This window comes from Callithrix jacchus, chromosome 5 (assembly GCF_049354715.1).
Source record: "Callithrix jacchus isolate 240 chromosome 5, calJac240_pri, whole genome shotgun sequence".
NCBI classification, from domain to species: domain Eukaryota; kingdom Metazoa; phylum Chordata; class Mammalia; order Primates; family Cebidae; genus Callithrix; species Callithrix jacchus.
The window spans coordinates 9,282,293-9,305,496 of record NC_133506.1 but is presented as its reverse complement, the minus strand read 5'-3'; the positions used below and the strand labels follow the sequence as shown (position 1 = coordinate 9,305,496).

General features: G+C 46.6%; 1 protein-coding gene and 1 long non-coding RNA gene across 2 annotated transcripts; one reads left to right on the top strand and one right to left on the bottom strand.

The window, feature by feature from the left end:
- The first annotated feature begins 877 nt into the window (after nt 1–877).
- On the top strand, nt 878–17,715 carry SIRPB1 (signal regulatory protein beta 1). The gene is made up of 6 exons (XM_002747442.5): nt 878–1,004; nt 2,433–2,789; nt 9,301–9,618; nt 10,207–10,539; nt 15,119–15,233; nt 15,856–17,715. Exons 1-5 carry the CDS (start codon nt 932–934, stop codon nt 15,229–15,231), a joined length of 1,194 nt encoding a protein of 397 aa, XP_002747488.4. The 5' UTR covers nt 878–931; the 3' UTR covers nt 15,232–15,233; nt 15,856–17,715.
- Nucleotides 17,708–23,107, bottom strand: LOC128932009 (uncharacterized). Its single transcript, XR_008481168.2, has 3 exons — nt 22,812–23,107; nt 22,562–22,710; nt 17,708–21,795 (listed from the first exon to the last, which is right to left on the bottom strand). It is a non-coding gene; the product is annotated as an uncharacterized LOC128932009 (long non-coding RNA).
- Nucleotides 23,108–23,204: the final 97 nt, after the last annotated feature.

Below are 23,204 nucleotides of genomic sequence, written 5' to 3'. Positions count from 1 at the left end.
AAACAATTATAACCCCCAGTTTAGAGAACAAAACTGAGCACAGGTGGCCCCAGTGACTTCCCCAACTCCTTAGCACACCCTCTTGGTCGGGGCATTTATCCTTACTCTCCCCCCATTTCCCATCCGAACACAGTGAATGAATTAGGTCCTCCGTGCAGAACAAAGTGTACTAAAGTTGATGTGATGGCCTCAGAAACCTGTCCGCCATATTCTGCTGAATCATAAACCTATCCTGTTTTTAAAAACCACATTCCTCACTTCACCCCACGAAATGGATGCTCAATAAACTAAAACTACTCCCTCTCCTGGAAGAATTCGGGAAATGATTCCCTCTGCCGGATGCGGGCACATGAAAGTGCCAAAGTCCAGATTAGATTGAATTTGGGCTATGTTTCACCAGTCATATCAATAAAAGGTTAGAATAAGGAATCATTTCAAGAGCAGACTTGTTTCCTCTTCAACATCAAGAGGGTCCTGTGATCCCTCCTCCTGCCCCCTGCTGAGTAGCACTTGGTTGAGGCTGGTACAGAACAAAGCCACAAGCCAACCACATCCTAGGGTCTTGAGATGGAGCATTTAGGGCACAGCTCACAACTACAGATCTTCTTGGCATGAGACCCCCAACTGGCAGATCACCAAGGAGACCTGAAATGGGGAGGGGCACCATGTGGAGATAACTCGGGCCTCATTGAGGGGGAAGCATTATTTGAGATAAGCCTGTCTGATTCTGCTGAAAATGGAGCATGAGTAACCATGCTTTGTAGCTGCCTGCTGTGCCTGATTTGTATGTCACAATCTAGAAGCAAGATTGTGATATCCCCACCATCATAGCCACTTCCTCTTGAATCTAGGGAGGCAGGGCTTGTTTTCTCCTCTCAGAGCAGAGCCTGGCATCTCCCCATGAACAGAGCAGGCTCCTGAGGTCTCCAGGATGCCTAACCCAGCCTCCTGGCCCCACCCTCCTGGTCCTCTCCGGCTGCTGACTTTACTGCTGGGACTCACAGGTGAGCACTGCCTTGGGCTAGAACCCTTTCCCTTGGCCTGCAGGGCCAGAACCCTTTCCCTTGGCCTGCAGGGCCATGCTCTGCCCCTGGACTTCCGGGAATTCCAAACAACCACAAATGCTGCCAAGGAAGGCCAAAGACGGGGCCTAAGAGCAGGAAATCGGGGAGCTGAGCGCTTACTCTGTGGATCAGCAGCCGGCTACCAGAGGCATGGAGTCACAGGATGGGGCAAAGATGGGGCTAAGAGCAGGAAATTGGGGAGCTGAGTGCTTTCTCTGTGGATCAGCAGCTGGCTACCAGAGGCATGGAGTCACAGGATGATTGAATCACCACCACAATTACTTACATTTTGATAATATTTCATTTGACAAATACAGGACAATCATTACTTAAATCTTTATCAGTCTTGAGACTCTGGGGCCAAACAACCTACCCAAGGACAGGGCAAGCTCAGAGACAGATTGAGAGGGCTGTGTGGCTCCCGGCCCAGCCTTCTGTAACCACCACCCAGAGGAAGTGAAGTCTGAAATGGCACCTGCTTGAGTAGGGCAGGGGTGCAGTGTTTCCTGGGGATGTTTAGCCACTGTCCTCCTTAAGGGTGCTCCTTACTTTGTCCTGTGTCCCTCCATGCTCCTCCCTCCCCTGTGACCTGATTCTTACCACCCATTTCTCTGTGGCCTCCTCCTCTTTAAGCAGTGCTGCATTTGCCGCTTACTGGGTCCATATTTCTTTCCTAGGGCTTCCATAACAAAGTGTTGCAGGCTGGGAGGTGAAAGCTACGGCACTGTTAACAATAGCAAAGACTTGGAATCAACCAAATGCCCATCAGTGGTAGACTGGATAAAGAAAATGTGGCACATATACACCGTGGAATACCATGCAGCCATAAGAAAGGATGAGTTCATGTCCTTTGCAGGGCCATAGATGAAGCTGGAAACCATCATTCTCAGCAAACTGATACAGGAACAGAAAACCAAACACTCCATGTTCTCACTCATAAGTGGGTGTTGAACAATGAAAACACACGGACACAGGGAGGGGAACATCACACCCCAGAGCCAATTGTGGGGTGGGAGATAGGGGAGGGACAGCAGGGGGCAGGGGAATTGGGGAGGACTAACATTAGGAGAAAAGTATGTAGATTACAGGGGGATGGATGCAGCAAACCATCATGGCACGTGTATACCTAGTAACAAACCTGCATGATCTGCCCATGTACTCCAGAATTTAAAGTATAATGTAAAAAACAAATACAATCTTTTTATGTTACAGGCCAGGTTGGGAGAGTTAAATGAGATAATACGTGTAGTGTGCTGAGCTCAAGACTGCTCCTTATGTGCACCCAGTCAATTAAAGCCTTTGATAAACATGGGGAAACATACAAGATCAAGTCAGGATAAATACATGACTGTTTTGTGCTCCTTTCAGGAGTGGCAGGTGAGGAGGAGCTGCAGGTGATTCAGCCTGAGAAGTCCGTGTCGGTCGCAGCTGGAGAGACGGCCACTCTGCACTGCACTGTGACCTCCCTGGTCCCTGTGGGGCCCACCCAGTGGTTCAGAGGAGCCGGACCAGGCCGGGAATTAATCTATAATCAAAAAGAAGGCCAATTCCCCCGGGTAACAGCTGTCGCAGACCAGACAAAGAGAAACAACATGGACCATTCCATCCGCATCAGTAACATCACCCCAGCAGATGCCGGCACCTACTACTGTGTGAAGTTCCGGAAAGCGAGCCCTATTGACGTGGAGTTGAAGTCTGGACCAGGCACTGAGCTGTCTGTGCGGGGTGAGTACAGCGTGGGCCTCCTTCATCCCCTGGTTTGTGACAATAAGCCAATAATAATACCCTCCGTTCTTTGAGCCATGACTAGGTGTGCTGGTGGGTGCTCCTTTTTATGATCTGATGTCAGCCTGGTCTACAGATCACATGAGTTGAGGCTTGGAGATCTTATGGTAGTCGCTCGAGGCTCCTTGTCTTGTAAATGATGGGAATGACTGTGTCCCTAGTCTGTGACTCTACAGCTTGTCTTTCCAAATCTGACCCAGCCCTTTGGTTCCATAGATGAGGGAACTGAGAAGTTGAGTGACTTGTTCAGGTCAAGAGTGACTCAAACTCAGGGATTACAGGTGTAAGCCACCGCTCCCAGCCAACAATTTATTTTTCAACAAATCTTTTAGGTCCAAGAAGACCTAGTTTATGGAAGTATTAACACTGAAATACGCACATTGAGCTCTTTTTTCCAATTTAACAGAATTATAATTTTTGTGAAAGGCTCTGGATGAGCAGCTTTGGGTAATGGGGTTCACCATGGGGCCCTGGTGTCCGCACTTGGACCGTGTGGCTTCCCTCCACTCTTCCAGTAGCTATCTTTTGAGCTACCACATGCCAAATGCTTATTTTCCAGCCCCCTCTTCTACTGTCCTGTTGTGACACAAACTCCCTCCGTGTTAGTAAAAACCTAGGAAAGCCTGGAGAAAACCTTGTCTTCAGCCCCAGCCCCAGCTTTGCTACCACAAAAAGGGCAAACTCAGTGCCAGGTTTCATCAGCCACCTTCCTCGGGCTGTCAGAGGGCAAAGTGCATTTCCCCATTTCCAAACCCAGCCAGACTCATTCCCGGCAACCAACCAAGGAAAAATGCTTACCTGTCCATCACTGGCTTGAACCTTTCACTTCCATTTTGACAGATCTGAGTTGACTTGTCAAAGGCTGAGTTATAGTTTATAGTTGAGTTTGAAAGGAAAAAAGAAAAATAATAAAGCAAGTTGCCAGATATTCTCTCCATGTGCATTCTGCCTTCAGGGAATACTTGCCCTCGGGGTGGCTAAGTCTCCTCTTTATGCATCAGGCACTCACTGAGAACCCACTGTGTGCAGGATCTGCTTGGATGCCGTGCATTCAGCAGTGAATGAAACCACCAACAGCTCCTCCCCCACCAAGCTTACATTCTCTTCTCTTGTAAAGAGGGGAAATCCATCCAGGGCATGGAGAGGGTAAATCATGTTTTCTTTATTTAACCTTCAGAAACATCACATGAGGAACATTCCTGGGAGGCACAGATTCACTGTTTAATCTGATGGCCTGGTGGGAATAGATGCCCATAAGTTTGGCATTTGCTGTGGGTCCATTTGGGAAACCCTTGTGAGAATCAGGGGACTGAGTCACACAGTCCCCATGGGCTCTGAGCAGAACTGTGTCATCTCAGAATGTCCCTCCCCTCAGGAAAGAGGTCCCACATGTGGGTGACTGAGGGGTTCCCCATATAAGGCAGCAATGATGCTTATTTGGAGTTTCCTGCCAGAGACCCAGGAGCCTCATCCTAACTCCTGAATCCCGGAACATCAGCACAGGAAGGACCTTCAGATCATCCAGCCCAACCCTCTTTACACGTGGGAGACTGAAGCAAAGAGATGACAGGGTCCTTGTCCATGGTCACAGGGCCAGTTATTGACAGAATTGGAACCAGCGTCCGTATCTGAATCGAGGCAGTCTCCTTCCTTCCCCAGTGTTTCTTAGACACAGTCTCCAGAGAAGGGCCTGGTACATCATAGATGCTAAATAAAAGCTCCTCAAACAGAAGCACGGGTCAGAGAGCCAGCATTTCTCTTTTTCATCAGTTTCCCAAAGGTTCAGAACGCTCCTCAAACAGAAGCACGGGTCAGAGAGCCAGCATTTCTCTTTTTCATCAGTTTCCCAAAGGTTCAGAACGCTCCTCACATTCAGACACAAAAGCCCGTTGGGGATCGGTAAACTTTTCCCACATGTAAGTCCTGTCATTCTGTATCAAGATTCCACATCAGGACATAGAGAGCTGCTCCATTTTTTTTTTTTTACAGCTGAAAAAACCTCCCATTTATGGAAATATCAAAATTTATTTCACAACCTTCTGTTGATAGATATGTAAGTTACTCCCAACCTTGAGTTACTAAAACAATCCTGCAGTGGATGACCTTGTACATGCGTCAGCCTACTCTGGTGGGAGATGCCCACTGGAACTGGCATTTCTAGGTCAGAGGATAGTGTGTTTTCATATTTGAGAATGTTGCCTAATTTCCGTCCTAGATGATGTAGCAATGAGGGCTCCCCACAACACTTGAACTTAGACGGGGAGGGTGGCTTTACCCTGACTGTGCAGATCATATAGGCAAAAAACACTGAAGTTTCCAGATGGTGCCTCCCCGGCCCAGGCAGTCACAGCCAGTGGTGACTCAGGTGCGACTCAGATCTGCTAACTCCTAGTAAACTGATCACTCCTCTTTGCCGTGCTCTTGGCCTAAATGATGAGCTGAGTGAGAAAAGAGGAAGGTGGGATACAGCAGCTGTGCCAGAGTCTCCTTATAACCAGTGCTATGAGGGAGGAGCCATTTGCTACCTCCTTTAAAGACGAGGACACTGAGGCTCAGAGAGGAGACCTGATTTGGGAGCAGGTCAGAGAGCCAAGGCTCGAACCCCCCAGCCTGACTTATAGCCCTTGTCCTTGCAACACTCAGCTGTGGTTTTTCAAGTGTGGAGAAATGCTCCAACCTTCTCTTTCTAAACTCTCGTATTGTTCAATTCTACAGCAAAAAGCATTAAAACAAAACAAGAAGCGCTGTGGGGGTGGGAGGCGCCGACTTTACACTCCCATCAGAAAGGGCTTGCACATGTCTTATGAAACATCAAGCCTGTTCCTAAAGGACGGGTCTCAGCACACGGGTCTTTAGGGCTCTCCCTCCCCACCACTGCTGTGCTGTTTCTCCTTCACTCAGCAGCATCCATGGAGCAGAGTGGAGTCTCCTGCAGCCCAGCAGAGCACGTGCCTGCCCGCTCATGGTGCTGAGGCCTAAGGATGAGAAGATGAGGCATTTCCTAGAGAGTGTTTGAGGCCCATGTGAACAAGTTTAGATGCTCCCCTCTGGCTGTCAGGAGCCCACTATCTTTGGTTTATGGCGACAAGGTAACCAGGCCTGGGCACCCAGGAGGGAGGCTTCTCCCTAACATTGCATGAAGTCTAGAATCTCAAAGGGACAATTGAGGTGGTGGTCAGTGTTGGGGCTCGAGAAGTTAAAACACTTTCCTGTTAATGGACATAAGTGCTTGGTGGGACATAGGAAATGCCCACTGGGACACATGGGGGATGAGGAGACAGGGCCTTCATTTTGCTCAGCCTCAGTTTCCTCATCTGTAGAATGGACATTCATGGACTCCTTTAGGAAAGTGGAAAACATTTAAGGTTCTCTCTGTAAATCACCTAGCACACTGTAGGCACCCCCAAAGTGAGGGGTTATTTCAAGATCGTGTGATCTTGGGCCAGTCTTGCCTTCCCTTGAGTCCTCAGTTTCCCCATCTGTGCGACACTGATTATCACGGCCCCACTCTGGGTTCTGTGAGGATTGGAGGGGATGTGCACAGAGCTCCTAATGGTGGTGGTGTTCGGCTTATTACTGAGCTTCTGCAGAACGGTGGTTAGGAGAGCACGGGCAGGATCGCAGCTGCCTGGGCCACTTCTGGGCTCTGCCACTTCCTGGCTCTGTGACCTGGGACAAGGCGCTCCACCACTGTAGGCCTGGATGTCCTCACCTGTTGATAGTAACACTGACCTCACAGACTGGGCAGAGTCTGAAGGAGTTAAATCATGTAAAATGCTTAGGGCGTCACCTAGCAGCCAGTAAATGCTCAATAAACGTGAGCTGTGTTAGGGTGCAGCTGTGTGACCTCAGATAGGTCAGTGCATCTCTAGGCCCCAGGTATAAATGGGGTTAGGGTTGGGGTCCAGTGGCCTTCAACCTTGGCTGCTCATTAGAATCACTGGGGAAACTTTCAAAACAAAAAGTTTACAAACCTGGACCCAGGATCCCTCCCAAAAATGCCAGTTGAATTGGTCTAACATGGGCCTGGACATCTAAAGTTCTTAATGACTCCAGAAAATACTCATACATAGCCACCTAGCAAAAGTGGTGCCCCAGGTTTGGGGGCTTTGAGAACAGCTTTTGGGGTCATGGGTGCTTCAAAACAGACATGCTGGGAACATATCAGGAGGCCCCACAAGCCTGGACAGGACCCTCCCATGCTATTGGCCTCGGGGCCCAAGACAGGAGACTTGGACAAAGCTTCGTTCAGATCCAGCCTCAGTGCTGGGGAACCTTCTGTCTTGAAAATGTTTGTATCTAAACACGTGCTGGAGTCCCAGCAAATCCTCACTCCTCAGCCCCAGAAGCCTTCCTGCCTCAGCACTCCCAGATGTCACTGAGGTATCTTTTCCCTCTGTCTTACCAAAATGCTTCCAGCTTCACCTGCGATCTTATTAGAAACCAAATCACCAAAGGTGGTGGTTGCTGCTCCTTTTATCATTTGGGTTTTTTTCCTGGCAGCTGCAATGAGCAGGGTTTGAACCCCTCCTTGGTGTTTCTGCTCCTCTTTGTTCTGTTGCCTAAAGAATAGCTATGAAGCTTCAGAAGCAGCGATGACCAAACCTCATAATTCCTGTTGCAGGGGTTATTTATTAAGCACCTACTACATACCAGGCTATGCACTTGAACTTACCCTCACTCATCGTACCCAGGGTAGGTTTTTTATCTACTTTTGGACCTTGGCCAGCAAGCATCCTTTCAGAGTCTCACCCTATAAAAGGGCTCACACGAGGACCCCCTCTAAGAATTAGAGGGAGGATTAAAGAGCCGAGAGGTACAGAGAGAGCAGCTGACGTCAGGCTGCCAAGAAGCCCTCAATAAATCGGAACTGAAGACAGCATCTCAGCCCCCTAGGGACACCCATGTTGCTGGTGTCTCAAAGACTTGACATCTCAAGTGACACCCTCCTTACTGTGCCCTCAAAATATTTCACGTGTGTTAGAAAGCAAGTTAATATTTGCAAAGGTAAACGTATAATACGTGCTTTCTGGAACCACAGTAGAAGGTTCAAGGTAGCAATTAGCAGTTTGCAGACACCCGTAAAGCTCATCCACGGGGAGGAACCACCCTCGTTGTTCTGATTCTCCAATTTGTTTGCTTTCCGGACCCAGAATATGTTTCTGCCTGTTGGGGTGGCCTGGGTCTTTGTCTCTTGTCATTAATTAACGATGAAAAAATTAACCACCTCTGGCTTTCTTAGTACTCCATGATGGTTGTTTTTGACCCAATCTTGACCTAACTGAAGATCCAGATTCCAAAAAAAAAAAAAAAGTCCTCTTTTCAAATTTAGGTCTTGCAGCAGATTGGGCCTGCTAACTAAAAACACGATTGTTAGAAAGGCCAAAGGAAATAGCATTTATCTGAAAAATAAAGAGTTGCAATTTGGGTACACTGCGTCGGTGAAACTCTGAATAGTGTCCCATATGGCAATGCAGGAAAGGTTTCTTATAGGAGACTTTCACAGAAGGTTGTTTTTGGAAATGGTTCATCAGCTGGTCAAAAAACCTAAACTGTAAACCTATTCTCATTGGTTATTTAATTAAAGTCATCCATGATGAGAGAGAGATCAACATCCCGCGGACCTTGGCTTCACTTGAAATCCAGGTCTAGAGCAGCGTCCTGTGGCTTGACGTTTAGCAGCTGTGAGTGCAATGGCCTCACAAACGCTTGGCTCCATGTTAAAGCTTTAGCCTTAATTAATGCCTTTTTGACAGACCGAAATATTTGTGAAAAGAATAAAAATAAGGAATAATTCATATTTTTGTAATAATCAAAGAGAGACCTCTCTATTTGTAAAGGCTGGGTTAAAGATAGATCTGTGTTTATTTTTGAGAAGCATGTTCTAGTGTTTGATCCAGAGCTAACTGCTTCCATTGCCCCCATTTAATCCTGGCTGCATCCCAGGAAGTAGAAACGCTGTCCTCCCATTTTACAGATGAAGAGCTGGATATGCCAGGCCACGCCTCTCCTGGACTGAGCAGCCTGGTTACAGCTCTCATGGCAATACCACTTTGCTATTGTTCTCCGCATTGGCTTCTAGAAACACCCTCTCTGAGGTTGCTGAGATTTTGGCGAAGGCCAGCTAGAGCCAGTTAATAACACAGAGGGACACTAATCATTAATTTTGTTCCTATGCCCAGATTGCTGGAAGTCACCCTGTGTGGAGAGGACTTTGAACTCAGGCCTGGACTTCCCTTTGGGCCTGCCCCTACTCAAGGGTCTGACCTGGGGCTGGTCTTCTTCCAACCTTTGCTTCCTGCTCTGTAAAATGAGAATAAGAACACCATCCTCTCCACATTATTAGAAGGATTAAAATTAATGTCCATGAAGGTTCTTAGCGTGTCACACACTCATCGTTAGTGATGGTCATCTCAGTCATGTCTGCTGTTTATTGATGATCCTTTTGTAGCCAAACCCTCTGCCCCCGTGGTGTCAGGCCCTGCGACGAGGGTCACACCTGAGGACACAGTGAGCTTCACCTGCAAGTCCCACGGCTTCTCCCCCAGAGACATCACCCTGAAATGGTTCAAAAATGCAAATGAGCTCTCAGCCCTTCAGACCACCGTGGACCCCGCAGGAGACAGTGTGTCCTACAGCATCCGCAGCACAACCAGGGTGGGACTGACCCGTGGGGACATTCGCTCTCAGGTCATCTGCGAGGTGGCCCACGTCACCTTGCAGGGAGACCCTCTTCGTGGGACTGCCAACTTGTCTGAGGCCATCCGAGGTAGAGGACCCTCACTCCCAGCCCAAGCCCACACCTGGCTGCCGAGCCCACTGCCCACTCCCCAGGTCATTGCTCCAGAGCTTGAATGGCCTAGAATCTAATTCCTAACTGTGCTGCCTACCTCCCATGCACCTAGGTGTGCCGGTCACTTATCATCATTTTAATGGCAGCTGTCCGGGGACCAGCAACCATGTGCCAAGCTCTGTGCTAGAGAGTTTCATTTATTTCACCAAGAGCAACTGCAACTAGTGAGCACCTCCTAGGAGCCAAATCCGTATGTGCTTGATGATTTCACTGATTTTGCTACAGTTCTTACATTCTAACTGTATGCCAAGGGTTGTGCTTGTAAATTTCCCTCATTCTTAGTCTAGTAGGAGCTATCAGTCCTCGGGCACCTGCTGTGTGCGAGGCATTGTGCTTAGTAATTTCACTCATATGCAGAGAGCCCCCTCAATGTCTGAGCCCCTGCTGCCTGCCTAGCACTGTCCTGGGGACCCCCTCACCATGGTGGTGGGAGCTAAGTTATGGAGCCCTCCCTGTGACCTGTCTGTGCCACAAGGTCAGAGTTTCTGCCCTGTGCTGTTTCAGTTCCACCCACCTTGGAGGTTACTCAACAGCCCATGAGGGCAGAGAACCAGGTGAACGTCACCTGCCAGGTGAAGAAGTTCTACCCCCAGAGCCTACAGCTGACCTGGTTGGAGAACGGAAACGTGTCCCAGAAAGAATCAGCTTCAACCCTCATAGAGAACAAGGATGGCACCTACAACTGGGCAAGCTGGATCCTGGTGAACACCTGTGTCCACAGGGATGGTGTGGTGCTCACCTGCCAAGTGGAGCATGATGGGCAGCCGGCGGTCAGCAAAAGCCTTCGCCTGGAAGTCTCAGCCCACAGGAAGGAGCAAGGCTCAGATGTTACCCATGGTGCTGTTACTTACCATTTTAAAATTTTAACTTTTTCTTTAATGTCAAAAGCAATATTCATGCTTATCATAAATTAAGCTAGAGCTCTATAAATATAAAGTCGAATTTAAAGTCAGCATCATTCTCCCAAATCTCACACTCCCAGAGTCATCACTAGCAAGAGTTTGAGGTACAATCTGACAGATTATTTGACATGAATATATATCAAATGAGGAAGGAAGGAGGCAAGGGTATCAACTGTTCATTGCATCCTGCTTCTGGCTTTTTCCTCTGACAGTTGTTACACCCCCGTTTCTTACCAGCCCACCCTGCCTCCTCCCTTCTCCTTCTGACCTCTGCCTTGTCTGTTCCTTCCTAAACTTTTCCATTAATATCTGTGACCTGCCCCCAGCAGACTCTGGCATCTACTGTATGAATTTCAGAAAGACAAGTGGAGTTTAAGCCTGGACCAGGCCCCCAGGTGACCATGAGTGGTCAAAGCATGGGCCTCCTTTGAGCTCTGATGGTGATCTTTGACCAATAACAATCACAGCGGCTCTCTGCAGCTCTATTTTGTGCAAATTTCTGTTCTTCTATGATCTCCTTTCCTGCTTCAACCACCCAGTGTGTCTGGAGTTTTGCAGAAGGGGAAACCAGGGCATGGAAAGCAATGGGGGATATTGTTGAAGACAATTAGATCAAGGCACTAGACCAGATGACTGGTCTAATCTAATCAAGGTAAGTCTGAGGTCCTGAGGACAGGGTCATTACCAGCCTATAATGTAAATTTATGCTAATCTGGGAAATGTTCTCTTTCTGCTGGGCATTGTACTGAGGATGTGAATTTGACCAGGGTTCCCCTCAATAGGAGCAAAATACATCTTATTTCTCTCTCATGTAACACAGGGGGAGGGGGGTCTCTATTCCAGAAGACTTTTAGAAGGCCCAGATTCCTTCCCACATGCCCTATGGCATTGGCTTTATCTGCTGGGTCCATGCTGGATCATGATTTGTCTACGTCTCTGCCTGCTGAAGAGGGAAGACAGGAAGTGGAAGACAAACAAGGTCCCCTGTCATCAGAGATGTACGGAAGGTGCATAGTCACGTCCACTGCTCACTCAGTCATGCCTGCACATGCAGTTTCAAGAGGAGTCCACAGTTCAGTGATCTGATGATTGAGGACATTTTTTACAAAACCAAATATCATTATAAACTTAATAAAATTTAAAATTTTTATACGATTAAATTAATTGTTAAAATAATTCTCTCACATCATCTAAAACGGAGCATACCTTCCAATTTCCTCAAATTCCTTTTGTAACCGTTATTCTGTGCACCAAATTTGGTTTTAATTTATCTCTAAATGTTTGGTAGTATTTTCCTATGAAACATCTGTACCTCAAGAATATTTTGGGGTGTATTAAAATTATGAATTGACAACCAGGTACAGTGGCTCACGCCGATAATCCCAGCACTTTGGGAGGCCGAGCCAGGTGGATCACAAAGTAAGGAGTTCGAGACCAGCCTGGCCAACATGGTGAAACCCCATCTCTACTAAAAATAGAAAAATTAGCCAGGCACATTGTTGGGCACCTGTAATCCCAGTTACTAGGGAGTCTGAGGTAGAATTGCTTGAACTTGGGAGGCGGAGGTTGCAGTGAGCCGAGACAGTGCCATTGCACTCTAGCCTGGGCAACAGAGTGAGACTCCATCTCAAAAAAAAATTTATGAATTTATATTCCTCAATAGTTTAGGGCTATTCACATTATTCATTTCATATTAGGTGATTTCTGGTAACCTGTGCTTTTCAAAGAGGCGTTGGCTCATTTATCTATGTTGTCATATTTCTGTGTGTGGAGTTGTTCATGATATCCCTTATAATCCTTTTGGTGTCTGCAGGGTCTGTAGCGATAGCCCTTGTTTCATCCTGATATTTAAAATGGGCCATTTCTGCTTTCCTCTTCATCAGCCTTGCTATAACTTTTTCCATTTTATTGTTCCTTTCAAAGGAACAACTGTTTCAAATGCTTTTTGTATTTTTTTACGTTTTAATGTTATTTATTTCCACTCTCTTTTTTTTTTTTTTTTAATTCCTGTCTTTGGCTTGCTTCAGATTTATTTTGCTCTACTCCTTGTAGTTTCCTAAAGTGGGGGTTTATATTATTGAATTCAGACTTTCTTTTTTCTATGTCTTTTTTTTGGTCACATTCTATGGCTGGGGGCTCATATTGGGGGGGGCATCCCAGGTGCCTGGCCTCAGGGCTGTTCCTTAGTCCTCAGGTCCCTGGTCAGTCTGCCTTCTTTTTTCACCTTGGAAATCCTCCTATGCCTGCTTCTCACGATATCTCTAGAGTTCTTAGTTGTATTTCTCAAGGAGGAGCAGGAAGAGATGAATCTGCACCATCTGTCTGAAGTTGCATTTGCTTTTTAGACTTCCATCCACCCACTGGGGCTCAGACCAGGGCTGCCATTTTTGGGTGCTTTCAGTGTGCCTGACGTAGCATCCTGGCTCACATGCTAAGTCTGGAAATGCATTGTAGGTCGTCTTCTGTGATGTGTTGCATCGGTGGCATGGGAGCCTAGTGGGAGACTGTGCACTAGGGTTAGGTGAGTGTTCCCTTTTGACTCATAGTCATTTTGCAGTTTGGCATTCTCTCTTCAAGTAGTATTTAGAGCCTGGATTGTACAGAATTTACTTTTCCTCTTTTGTTCCTTCTTCTGGTTTGGGGAGGATATTTATAGAGACAAGTAGTTATGCTACTGAAATTGTCCCCAGCAATTCCACAGTCAACTGACAATCTTTGAGTGCTTTGACCCAAATGTCTTCTCCCACATCTCAGGGTCCCACAGCTTCCCCATCAGGGTCGTATCCCAGCATAGCAGCCATTGAAACTCAGATTCTTTCTCCTCTGTGATCCTGCTACTCTTCTATGATGCCTAGGAACCAATCCTCTATTCTTTCTGCCTTGTGGCTCCAAGAAATAAGAATCTATGGTGCTGCCAAGAAGTCGTCTGTCTTCCACACTGAACCTTAACTCATCTTCAATCACTCTTAGCTTCTCACTGAACCTTAACTCATGATCAATCACTCTTAGCTTCTCATTGTCTTTCTCCCAAGGGTTGATGCCCAGCAACAGCTAAAACCTTAGTTCTTATGACTACCATTTCCCAATCTGTTTTCAAAAGCCTGATGCCAAGGAATTTTTCTTCCTGTGGTTACACTATCCCAGTTTACTGCCAGTGAAAGTTTTATCAATCGCACCAGCTTGTCCAGCTCCACTCACCACCACCCCTGGGGTCCTCATTGCCAGCTGATGAGTAATCAGATTCCAAACTCATATTTGAGAGTTTGCTTTCCAGACCACTTTTCAAGGTCAGTTTCTCTGGGAGGCCAACTGGGGATGGATACAGGAATGCAGGAAGCATCCTAGAGTGCCATCAGGTCAACAGGCCTCAGCAAATGAGGAGGCAGGACTGTAGGAGGAGGGAGGTGCTGAGCCACAGTGCAGGCAGGACAAAGACCTGCTGCTCCTGCAGAGAGGCCAAGGGCTGTGGGGTCCTGTAGAGCTGTTTTAAATTAAGGGGAGGGGCTGGCCTTTCATACTCCCAATGTAGTCAATCTTTTATGTGGGCGCCCCCCTAGAAGGAGTAAGCTTGGGCAGTGCAGCTCTCCTCAAGGGAGAGAAAGCCCCAGAGAGCCACCCAGCTGAGAACTGCTGGCCTCCCACACACCAGTAGCCACAGATGCTGAGGTCTCCATTCCTTCCTTAAGGACCCACCAGCACCATTTTATTTATTTTTTTAAAATTAATACTTTTGTTACTTTTAATATCCCAAACCCCTTATTTAAAAAATGCAGAGTCCAAATACGTGCTTCTATAGATCTGACTCCCTGCATCCAACAGAAAGATTTCAGATGACATCTGCACTGGGGTTGAGGTGGGACAGATGATGTCTGAGGCCTTTCTGAGCAAGAGGCCCATTCCCTGACTCACCAAGGTATTTTTCAGCTGGCCAGTTTCATTAGGTCTTATCCCTGAGGGCTCCCTGAGATCATGAGAATGTGGGGTCAAGCCCCTACCCCTGGGGCTAAGAAGGGCAGCATGCAGCTCTCTCACTCTGAATCCATTCTCACACCACCTGCTTACCCTTTCCTAATCATTCCTGTGACCCAGGGGGGTTGGGCTTGTCTTGGACTCAGGAGTCACCCTTGGGGACATAGTGATGGGCTTCCCTAGGTTTGGATCTTACTAATCACCTGATGCTCCCTAAACTCTCTGGCCTCAGTTTCCCCATCAGAATGGAATAATAATCCCGGCCCCACAGGCTTGTGGTGGATCAAGTGAGGAACCCAGTTGCTACATATATGAATACCTGAGTACATGCTCTCCCCACCTTTTCCCTCCAGGAGGATAAGCGGGCAGCCTGGAACAGGATGAATGAGAATGAGGAGGCATTTCCCTAGCCTTTGCTTTTGGCTGGAGTCAGGGAAGCCGGCTCAAAAGCTTTGGAGCGTTGATGGGCACAGGCAGCCTCAGATGGGGTAAGTAGAGGCACCAGGTGGCCCCTCTCATGGCTCCTGTTCCTCCCTGATTTCCAGGCCCAGCACTGGCTCCTACTGCTCCACTCCTTGTAGCTCTCCTCCTGGCCCCCAAGGTACTACTGGTGGTTGGTGTCTTTGCCATCTACATCTGCTGGAAACAGAAGGCCTGACTGTAAGTGTGGGAGAGGGAGAACTGACCAAGTCTTTCCCAGACAGGCAAGGCCAGAAGGAGGGCCCAGCTCACATGCCATGCAGCTTTGGGGTCAGTGGAATTCACAGACGGTGACAGGGCTCCCTCGGGATATTCAGGAGTCTCAGGGAACCCTGAGACTAGCAATCCCCAGGAAGTGTGCAGGGGTGGGATGCCTCAAGTGTGTTACAGGAGGTGGGATGCTTCGAAGAGGTTCAAACGTGTCCCCAGTGCCCTAGGAGTCCCATGGAAGAGGTGGTCAGAGGGGGTTAAATGAAGGACAACTGAGTGGGTAGTCCCCTGTAGGCCACTGCTGGGACTCCATGGGGTCAAAGGAATCCCCGCTGTAGAGTAATGTTGAGAATCCCCAGATGGGCTGTTCTTAGGGCTGTTCCTACTCTGACCCTCTGTGTACCTGAGTGGAAGGGAGGGAGGAAGGGGCATCAGGACTTGGGAGGAGGGCTGAGCTGGCAGAGTCCTATCTCAGGCCTGCCTGATGAACAGGCATCCCAAGAGGAGACTAGCACCAGGGACATATCAGGCTCTCAGGAAACATTTCTTGAATGATGGGCAGATGACTAAATGTGGATGTGTTTTCCCACAGTTCCTTCACTCCTTCCCTGCCATGTGAGACCCTCAGTATCTACTGCCTCCTTCCTTTCTTGAGAGGCTCAGCCTGAGAGAAGGAGCTGGTGAGAAGATTCCCCAGACTGAGCTCCAAATGCCTCCCTTCCCAGGACATCTGCCTGCCCACAGACTCCTGTTGCTCCTTCATAGGACCTTGATGCTCCAGAGCAGGGTCTTCATTCTTGGTCCTGAATGGGGAACATGGGATTGGGCCCAGGGCACTCACTCATGGCACCTCCCTAGAATGTGAGAAACACACCAAATCTAAACACATCAGGACTCCTCCCATCCATCGCCTTGGGACTGACTTTATATCACAGACTCTTTCCAGGCTCTCAAGAGTTATGTTGTCTTCTGGATTACTGCCTACCCCAACTCCCCAGCCTTGTTGAGGTTCTCTATTGCCTCCTGAATACACATGAACCCCTATAACAATTTTAAGAAAAAAATGACTCTCCTTCCTCTTTGTCCAAGTGTCCTAGCCCTCACATGCAAAAAGAAAGAAGCTCTCCCTTCTCCTAGCATCCTGCGGCCTTCCAAGCCCTGCTGCTCATGGTAGAAATGCTGCCACAGTCCAACATCCTGGAGTCCTCCTTGACTTCCCTTTACACCCTGTATTCAATTCTGCCTCCAAAATGTTTATATCCACTTATGTGAGATGGTAAATGTTTAACAGTGAACTTTCTGAAAGGGAAAAATCAAAAGCTGTTTTGTCGTGCTTGCCAATTTCTGTAGCGTAATAACTCCCAACATGGACGGTTTCAAGCTACCAACAGTTAAACAACCAGATTGCAGAATTCCTGTAATTCAACAATTAGTTTTCAGGGGCCAGTCCAAGCCTGCTGCAGGACCCCTGAGTTACATCCTTAATCTGCCCGCTTCTCACTTCCGCCACCCCTGCCTGTCTCAGCCAGCATCGTCTCTTTTGGGACCACTCCTCTGGCTTTCATTTTTCAGCCATAGCGATTCTTTGGGAAAGTCAAATCATCACTTCCTTGCTTCTTTCCCAGCAGAGCTGCACGGCTCCCTCTCTCCCTCCTTCAAGTCTCTGTTCAATGTCACTTTATTAAAGGCACCTTCTGTAAACTACCCTGTATAAAATATTATTTCTTTTCTCTATCCCAGCATTCTAATTTCTCTTATCCTAGTTAATTTTTCTTTGGCCCCCATTTCCGTCAGTATTGGCTGAATACAGGCAGCCCTCGCTTTTCACGGCGGTGCAGTATTGCAAAAACAACTGTGCAACCTGAAACTGTGACCTTTAAACTTTTTGTCAAAATATTAGAAAATCCTACACTCTTAGTTACAAATGTAGAGGACAATGAAAATATAATGAAATAAATATTTATTTGTGCACTGTAATTCAAACTATTAGAAATACTGAGAGTTCAAGTGTTGTTTCTTAGTAAAAATGTATCAAAAGTAGTTGAAAGAGTGCTTGCCTTCTTCTTGTATATTTCCGATATGGAATGATATGGTTTGGCTCTGTGTCCCCACCCAAATCTCATCTCGAATTGTAATCTGCACATGTTGGGGGAAGGGGCCTGGTAGGAGGTGATTGAATCATGGGGGTGGGGATTTCCCCCTTGCTGTTCTTGTGGTAGTGAGTTCTCATGAGATCTCAGTGAGTTCTCATGAGATCTGGTTTTTTGAAAGCGTGTGGCATTTCCTCCTTCATTCTCTCTATTCTCTCTCTCTCTCCTACCACCATGTGAAAAAAGTTCCTGTTTTCTTTTCTCCCTCCATCATGATTGTAAGTTTCCTGAGGCCTCCCAGTCAGGCTTCCTGTTAAGACTGTGGAACTGTGAGTCAATTAAACCTCTTTTCTTCGTAAATTATGCAGTCTCAGGTAGTTCTTTATAGCAGTGTAAGAATGGGCTAATACATGAAGCAAGCATCATTTCTTTTCCTTTTTTTTCTTTTTTTGACATAGAGTTTTGCTCTTGTTGCCCAGGCTGAAGTGCAATGTCACAATCTTGTCTCACTGCAAACTCCACCTCCCAGGTTCAAGTGATTCTCCTGCCTCAGTCTCCCAAGTAGCTGGGATTACAGGCATGCACCACCATGCACAGCTAATTTTGTATTTTTAGTAGTGACGAGGTTTCACCATGTTGGTCAGGCTGGTCTCGAACTCCCACCGTCAAGTGATCTGCCTCCCTCAGCCTCCCAAAGTGCTGGAATTACAGGCATGAACCACCACGCCCAGCCATCAAGCACCATTTCTATTATACTTTGGTGTTTTGCCATCTCTCCAAGTTTGAACTAGCTTCCAACATCTCATCTCTTGCACTTTCAATGTTATGAAATCACTCCAGAAGATCCTCTCATGTGAAGTTTTTTGCTGGTGTTTCAACCTTTGGGACATCTTCAGCCCTTTTATTACCACCCCCTCCCATTCGTGGCAGTTGGCCTTTACTACATCCCTCTGGCTGCCTCTCTGAAGTTCCTGTATCAGGGTCTACATTGCCATGGTCAACTATTTGTACTTCTAGAATTCCACTCACATTTAATTTGAACTTCACAGGCAGCATTTTCACTTCTCATTTCTTCATGGCACCTTCATCTTGGTTGCCAAATTCCTCTTTCAATTTTTCATTACTGTAAAATGTCATGTGGGCTCATCTCACTGGGAGACAAGAAGGCAAACCAACTAAGGCTTTGCTGTTTGAGTAGGAGATTCATGGGAACCAATCACCAACAGACTTTGAAAGAAGCAACATGACTGGTTACTGATGATGATGAGCTTTTGTTATTTCCATGGTGATTTGTGGACTGAAGAGCTAGCCCAGAAGTTTGTACTCTATGCAAATTACAGTAAATTTACTATGGCACCTAAATTTTGAGACTTGTGTTGTGGGACTGATATTACTTAACTAAACCGTGGTAAGTTAAATGCATGCACGTCAGCACCAAAGTGAGAACTGCCTGTATTTGTCTGTCTTACTCAAATAGAATGTCAGTTCTATCACAGGGTGGAGGGAGATGATCAGTATCTTCAGCTGCCAAAACTGTGTTTGCCATATGACAGGCTGTCAATGTTTTTAAATGAGTGAATACATCATTGAGGCCATTGGTTTCTACTAGGTGTTAGATTTCCTAAGAAAACTTTTCTTCATTTGATCCCTTGGCTTGTGTGCTGTATTCTCAAGCTCTTTCTTTAAAAAACTACTCTCTCTTCTTTCCGTGTAAAACATTCCATCAAAAATTCAACATCCTCTAGAAAGTAAGAAAATGCTAAAAAGAAAAAAAAAGTCAACCCCAAAACCAAAACCCACAGTGACTGCAGTACATCAAAGCGGTGCAGGAACCAACTGAAAGAGCTCCCAAAGGCTAACGCTGGAACAATTTCAGCAAAAAGTCCAAATAAGCAAAGTAGTAATGAGTTATAATCCAAAGTATAAAATAAATATGTGAGTCCATACCGATATAAATCAATGACTGAGTAAATTAATGGGAGAGAAGAGAAGACTCTCCAGTGCAGAAGAGTCCCAGATCATTTATTTATACACTCCATCCTAAAGGAGGTATAACATAACTTCCACTCCTGAAGTGTGGGCTGTGCAGAGCAACTTCTTTTTAGAGTGCGGCAGGGAAAAAAGGAGAAAAAATAACTTCACAGTAGAAAAACCTGACAAATACCGCTTCAGCCAGGTGATCAAGAGTTCATCAACAATTATAAATCAACATCAATAGTCATAAATCATGTCACTAATATGTACCTTTAATATGAGGTGATGAAAATGACACTTTTCCTCTGCTACCTTCCCCCTCACAACCCCAATCTAATCATGAGAAAAACATCAAATTGTCATGAAGAGGCATCCTGCAATATTGGGCCCAGTACTGCTCAAAACTGTCAAGGTCATCAAAATCAAGAAAAGTCTAAAAACCTGTCACAGCCAAGAGAGGCCTGAGGAGATACTACAAGTAAATGTAACAGGTTTGCTGGATGGGATGCTGGAACAGAAAAAGGACATTAGGTAAAAAGAAAAGATCTAAATAAACTATGAACTTTCATTAATCATAATGCATCAATATCGGTTCATTGATTATAATAATGTATTATAATAATGCAAGATGCCAATGATAGGGGAATCAGTGCACAAATATATCCAGCCTCTCTGTATTGTCTTCTCAATTTTTCTGTAAATCTAAAACTGTGGGATCAGAGAACTTTGGGTTATGTGGGTGAGCTGGGCTAACTTTCAGGATCTGACTATGAGTGAGTGAATAATATCCTGAGCCCAAAGCTTTACAGGAACAAGTTGTTCCCAGGAGGAGGGTAATGGATGCTGAGAGGCACTTGCTTGCGAAGATGGTCCTCAGCATCAGCGCTATTTGGGATTGTCTCAGCTGGAGGGAGTGCCCTTGCTTAGGTCATGTCTGGAAACAGACCACGTCTCACTTTATACCACATCAGCCTGATGGTATCAAGGCCCAGCTCTCTTATCCTAACTTAGAGCAACTCTGGAGAAACATCCTAGCACCAGGCTCCATGCAAGCTCAGCTGAGGTCTTCGCTGGGACTTCACTGCAGCCCAGCTGCTTCTTCTACCCAATCCTGCTTCCCTCTCCTCTCTTCTACAAGTGTTGATCCTAAAAGTACTCCCTGAAAAATAACCTGCTTGTTCATCTTCACCCCAGAGTCTGTCTCCCAGGGAACCCAACCTGGGACAACGAGGCTTTGCTACATGTCGGAAAGGTGGGGATCCCTTTGTCTCTAAGGGAGCAAGTCAGTCAAGGAAGAAGGCCTTGTTTCTATTACTTCCAGGTTCATGAGAATCCACAAAACGTTTATTCAGGAGAGGGACATAATTAACTCAATGCTGTAAAAAGACAAGTCTGGCTGAAGAAGGAAAAGGAGACTACAAGGGGCAAATAAAAATGAGGGTAGCCTAGTAAGAAGGCAATTGTTTTTATTCAGCCAAGAGATGATGATAGAGAAGAAGAAAGAGATTAATTCAGAAGGGATTTAGGAGGTAAATCCAATAGGGGCTGCTAGGGCGAGATATGAGTGTGAAACCAGTTACTAACAGAAATTCTTGAGTTTACAGGATAGCGGGTAAGAAAAAAAAACAACTTGCTAAAATGCTGAAACTTCTTCCATTTGTAAGATGACAAAACTGACTAAAATCCATTGGAACCAACATGGCCAACTGGAGTTTGTTCAGAATCAGCTTGCCAAGGTCACAGCCTGAATTTCTACCATACATTTTATAAGAACGTCCCAGAGTTTTGCACATGGGAACCATGAAGAGGCATGGAGAGATAACTGTAAATGCCAAGAACTTTCTAGGTCTCCTCTTTCCTTCCACCAATCATGTACTAATCCCAGAATCCACCCCCTAAACTTTTTCTAATAAAACTGCCCTCTTGAAGCCAGCTAGATTTGAGCTGGACTCCTGTCTTGCTGTTAGTCAACTTGCAATAAAAAAGCTTTTCTTTTCTCAAATGCCTGGTGTCATAGTATTGGCTTCTAGCACATCAGGCAGCGAGCCCCTTTTACTCGGTAACAAGTGGTTACGTGAGGGTAAAGAACATGAGTCCCTTCCTGGTTTGACAAACACGAAGATGATGGTACCAAATAACAAACAGGCATGGTGTGGGACAAGATAAGGTTTATGAGTGCAGATCTGGAATTCAAACTTGAATATTTAAGGTATACTAATGGGCCGGGCACAGTGGCTCACACCTGTAATCCCAACACTTTGGGAGGTGGGTGGATTACCTGAGGTCAGGAGTTCAAGACCAGTCTGATCAACATGGTGAAACGCTGTCTCTACTAAAAATGCAAAAATTATCTTGGCGTGGTGGTGGGCACCTGTAGTCCCAGCTACCCAGGAGGCTAAGGCAGGAGAATCACTTGAATCCAGAGGCAGAGGTTGCAGTGAGCTGAGGTCATGCCATTGCACTCCAGCCTGGGCAACAAGAGCAAAACTCCATCTCAAAAAAGAAAATTTAAAAAGTATGCAAGTGAAGATGTCAAGATGATTGCAGGATATACAGGTCTGCATCATGAGCCCAAGATTACTCAGCTCCTAGGAGGTGGATTCAGGATTTTAACCTAGATTATATCTCGTGTCAAAGCTGGCACTCTTGGGCATCGACCCATGAGTACAAGACCCTCCAAGGAACTTAGAGTCTAATGAAAAGTGAAAAGATTCCCCAAAGTAGGGGAGGAGGAGGATAATGGAGTCTGGAGGAATGTTCCTGACTAGTTCCAAGCAGGGCTATGGATGGGAATTCCTTTGTGGAATTCATCATTTCAGAACAATGGCATAGGATGATGACATCACAAGGAGACAGGGAGTCTTGACATCTCAGAGAGAATGTGCTGGCCTGGTTCTGTTTTCTTTTCCTAGAGGGTCTAACACCTCTCCTGGCCCTGACATCTAGGCGTTCCCTGTGGAGAAGGCACAAGTCATGAGGAGGCAATGGAGAAATAACCATGGCAGCCAATGCCTGCCTATGGACGCTTGGACATTAAAGGGCCACCAGTTGAGTGTGGGCTGAGAGTCTCTGAACATAGCATTTGTGCTTAGAGAGAACCCATTCCAGAGCTGAGAGAGAATGATGCCAACATGCTGCTTCCTCCCTCTTTCTGGGAGCATTTCTTCTGCCCCTCCAATCCCATCCCCCAGAGCTGGTCCCAGGTCCAGCCCAAGCAGGAGAGGCAGCCCTCACCTTCCCAGGTGTCTGCAGGCATGTTACTCTTCCTCCAGGAGAGTGTTCCCCACAGCTCTGCCTTCCCTGCAGGCCCCTTCCATCCTCTAAAGCACAAGTCATCACCACCTCCACAACTCAAATACTTTCTTCAGCCACACCTGATTCCTCTGCAGAAAGGAAAAAGCAAGCAGTTCCTAGTATTGCATGGAGGGACCCACAGAAAAGCTCAGCACAGACAGCCGGTATTGCATCGGGGCTTGTTTCTTACCTCTAATAACTCTGGAGTGGAAGAAAGGGCATCCACTGTAAAGTCTGACTCTCATCATCAAGAGGGTGAGGCTAGAGACATTTGCCTCTTTGCTAAGCTGTGCAGCTCAGAGAGACCCAGACATTGAGCTCGTGCAGGAGCTAGACCCACATCTGCCTGTCATGAGGTGTGGGCTTGGTCCAGCCTATGTGTGTGTCTAAGGCTCCTAGATAGGCAAAGTTCATTAAGTTGGAGAGAACCTGTGAGATGGGATGAAACTCAGGAAGGAGTACATTGCTCCCAGCCCCAGCAATACTAAATATTTCCAGCAGTAACTTCTTAGTTTAAAGCAACCTTGTCTGTTCAATTTTATAATCACAAAGGAAAAAGTGTCCCAGTCCCCTGGCCCTTCCT

Excerpts from the sequence above, each read along its gene's own strand:
- SIRPB1 (XM_002747442.5), top strand. The coding sequence starts at position 932 with ATGCCTAACCCAGCCTCCTGGCCCCACCCTCCTGGTCCTCTCCGGCTG. Across the intron at positions 1,005-2,432 it reads TTTACTGCTGGGACTCACAG|GAGTGGCAGGTGAGGAGGAG; the intron begins GTGAGCACTGCC and ends TGCTCCTTTCAG. Across the intron at positions 10,540-15,118 it reads AGGCTCAGATGTTACCCATG|GCCCAGCACTGGCTCCTACT; the intron begins GTGCTGTTACTT and ends CCTGATTTCCAG.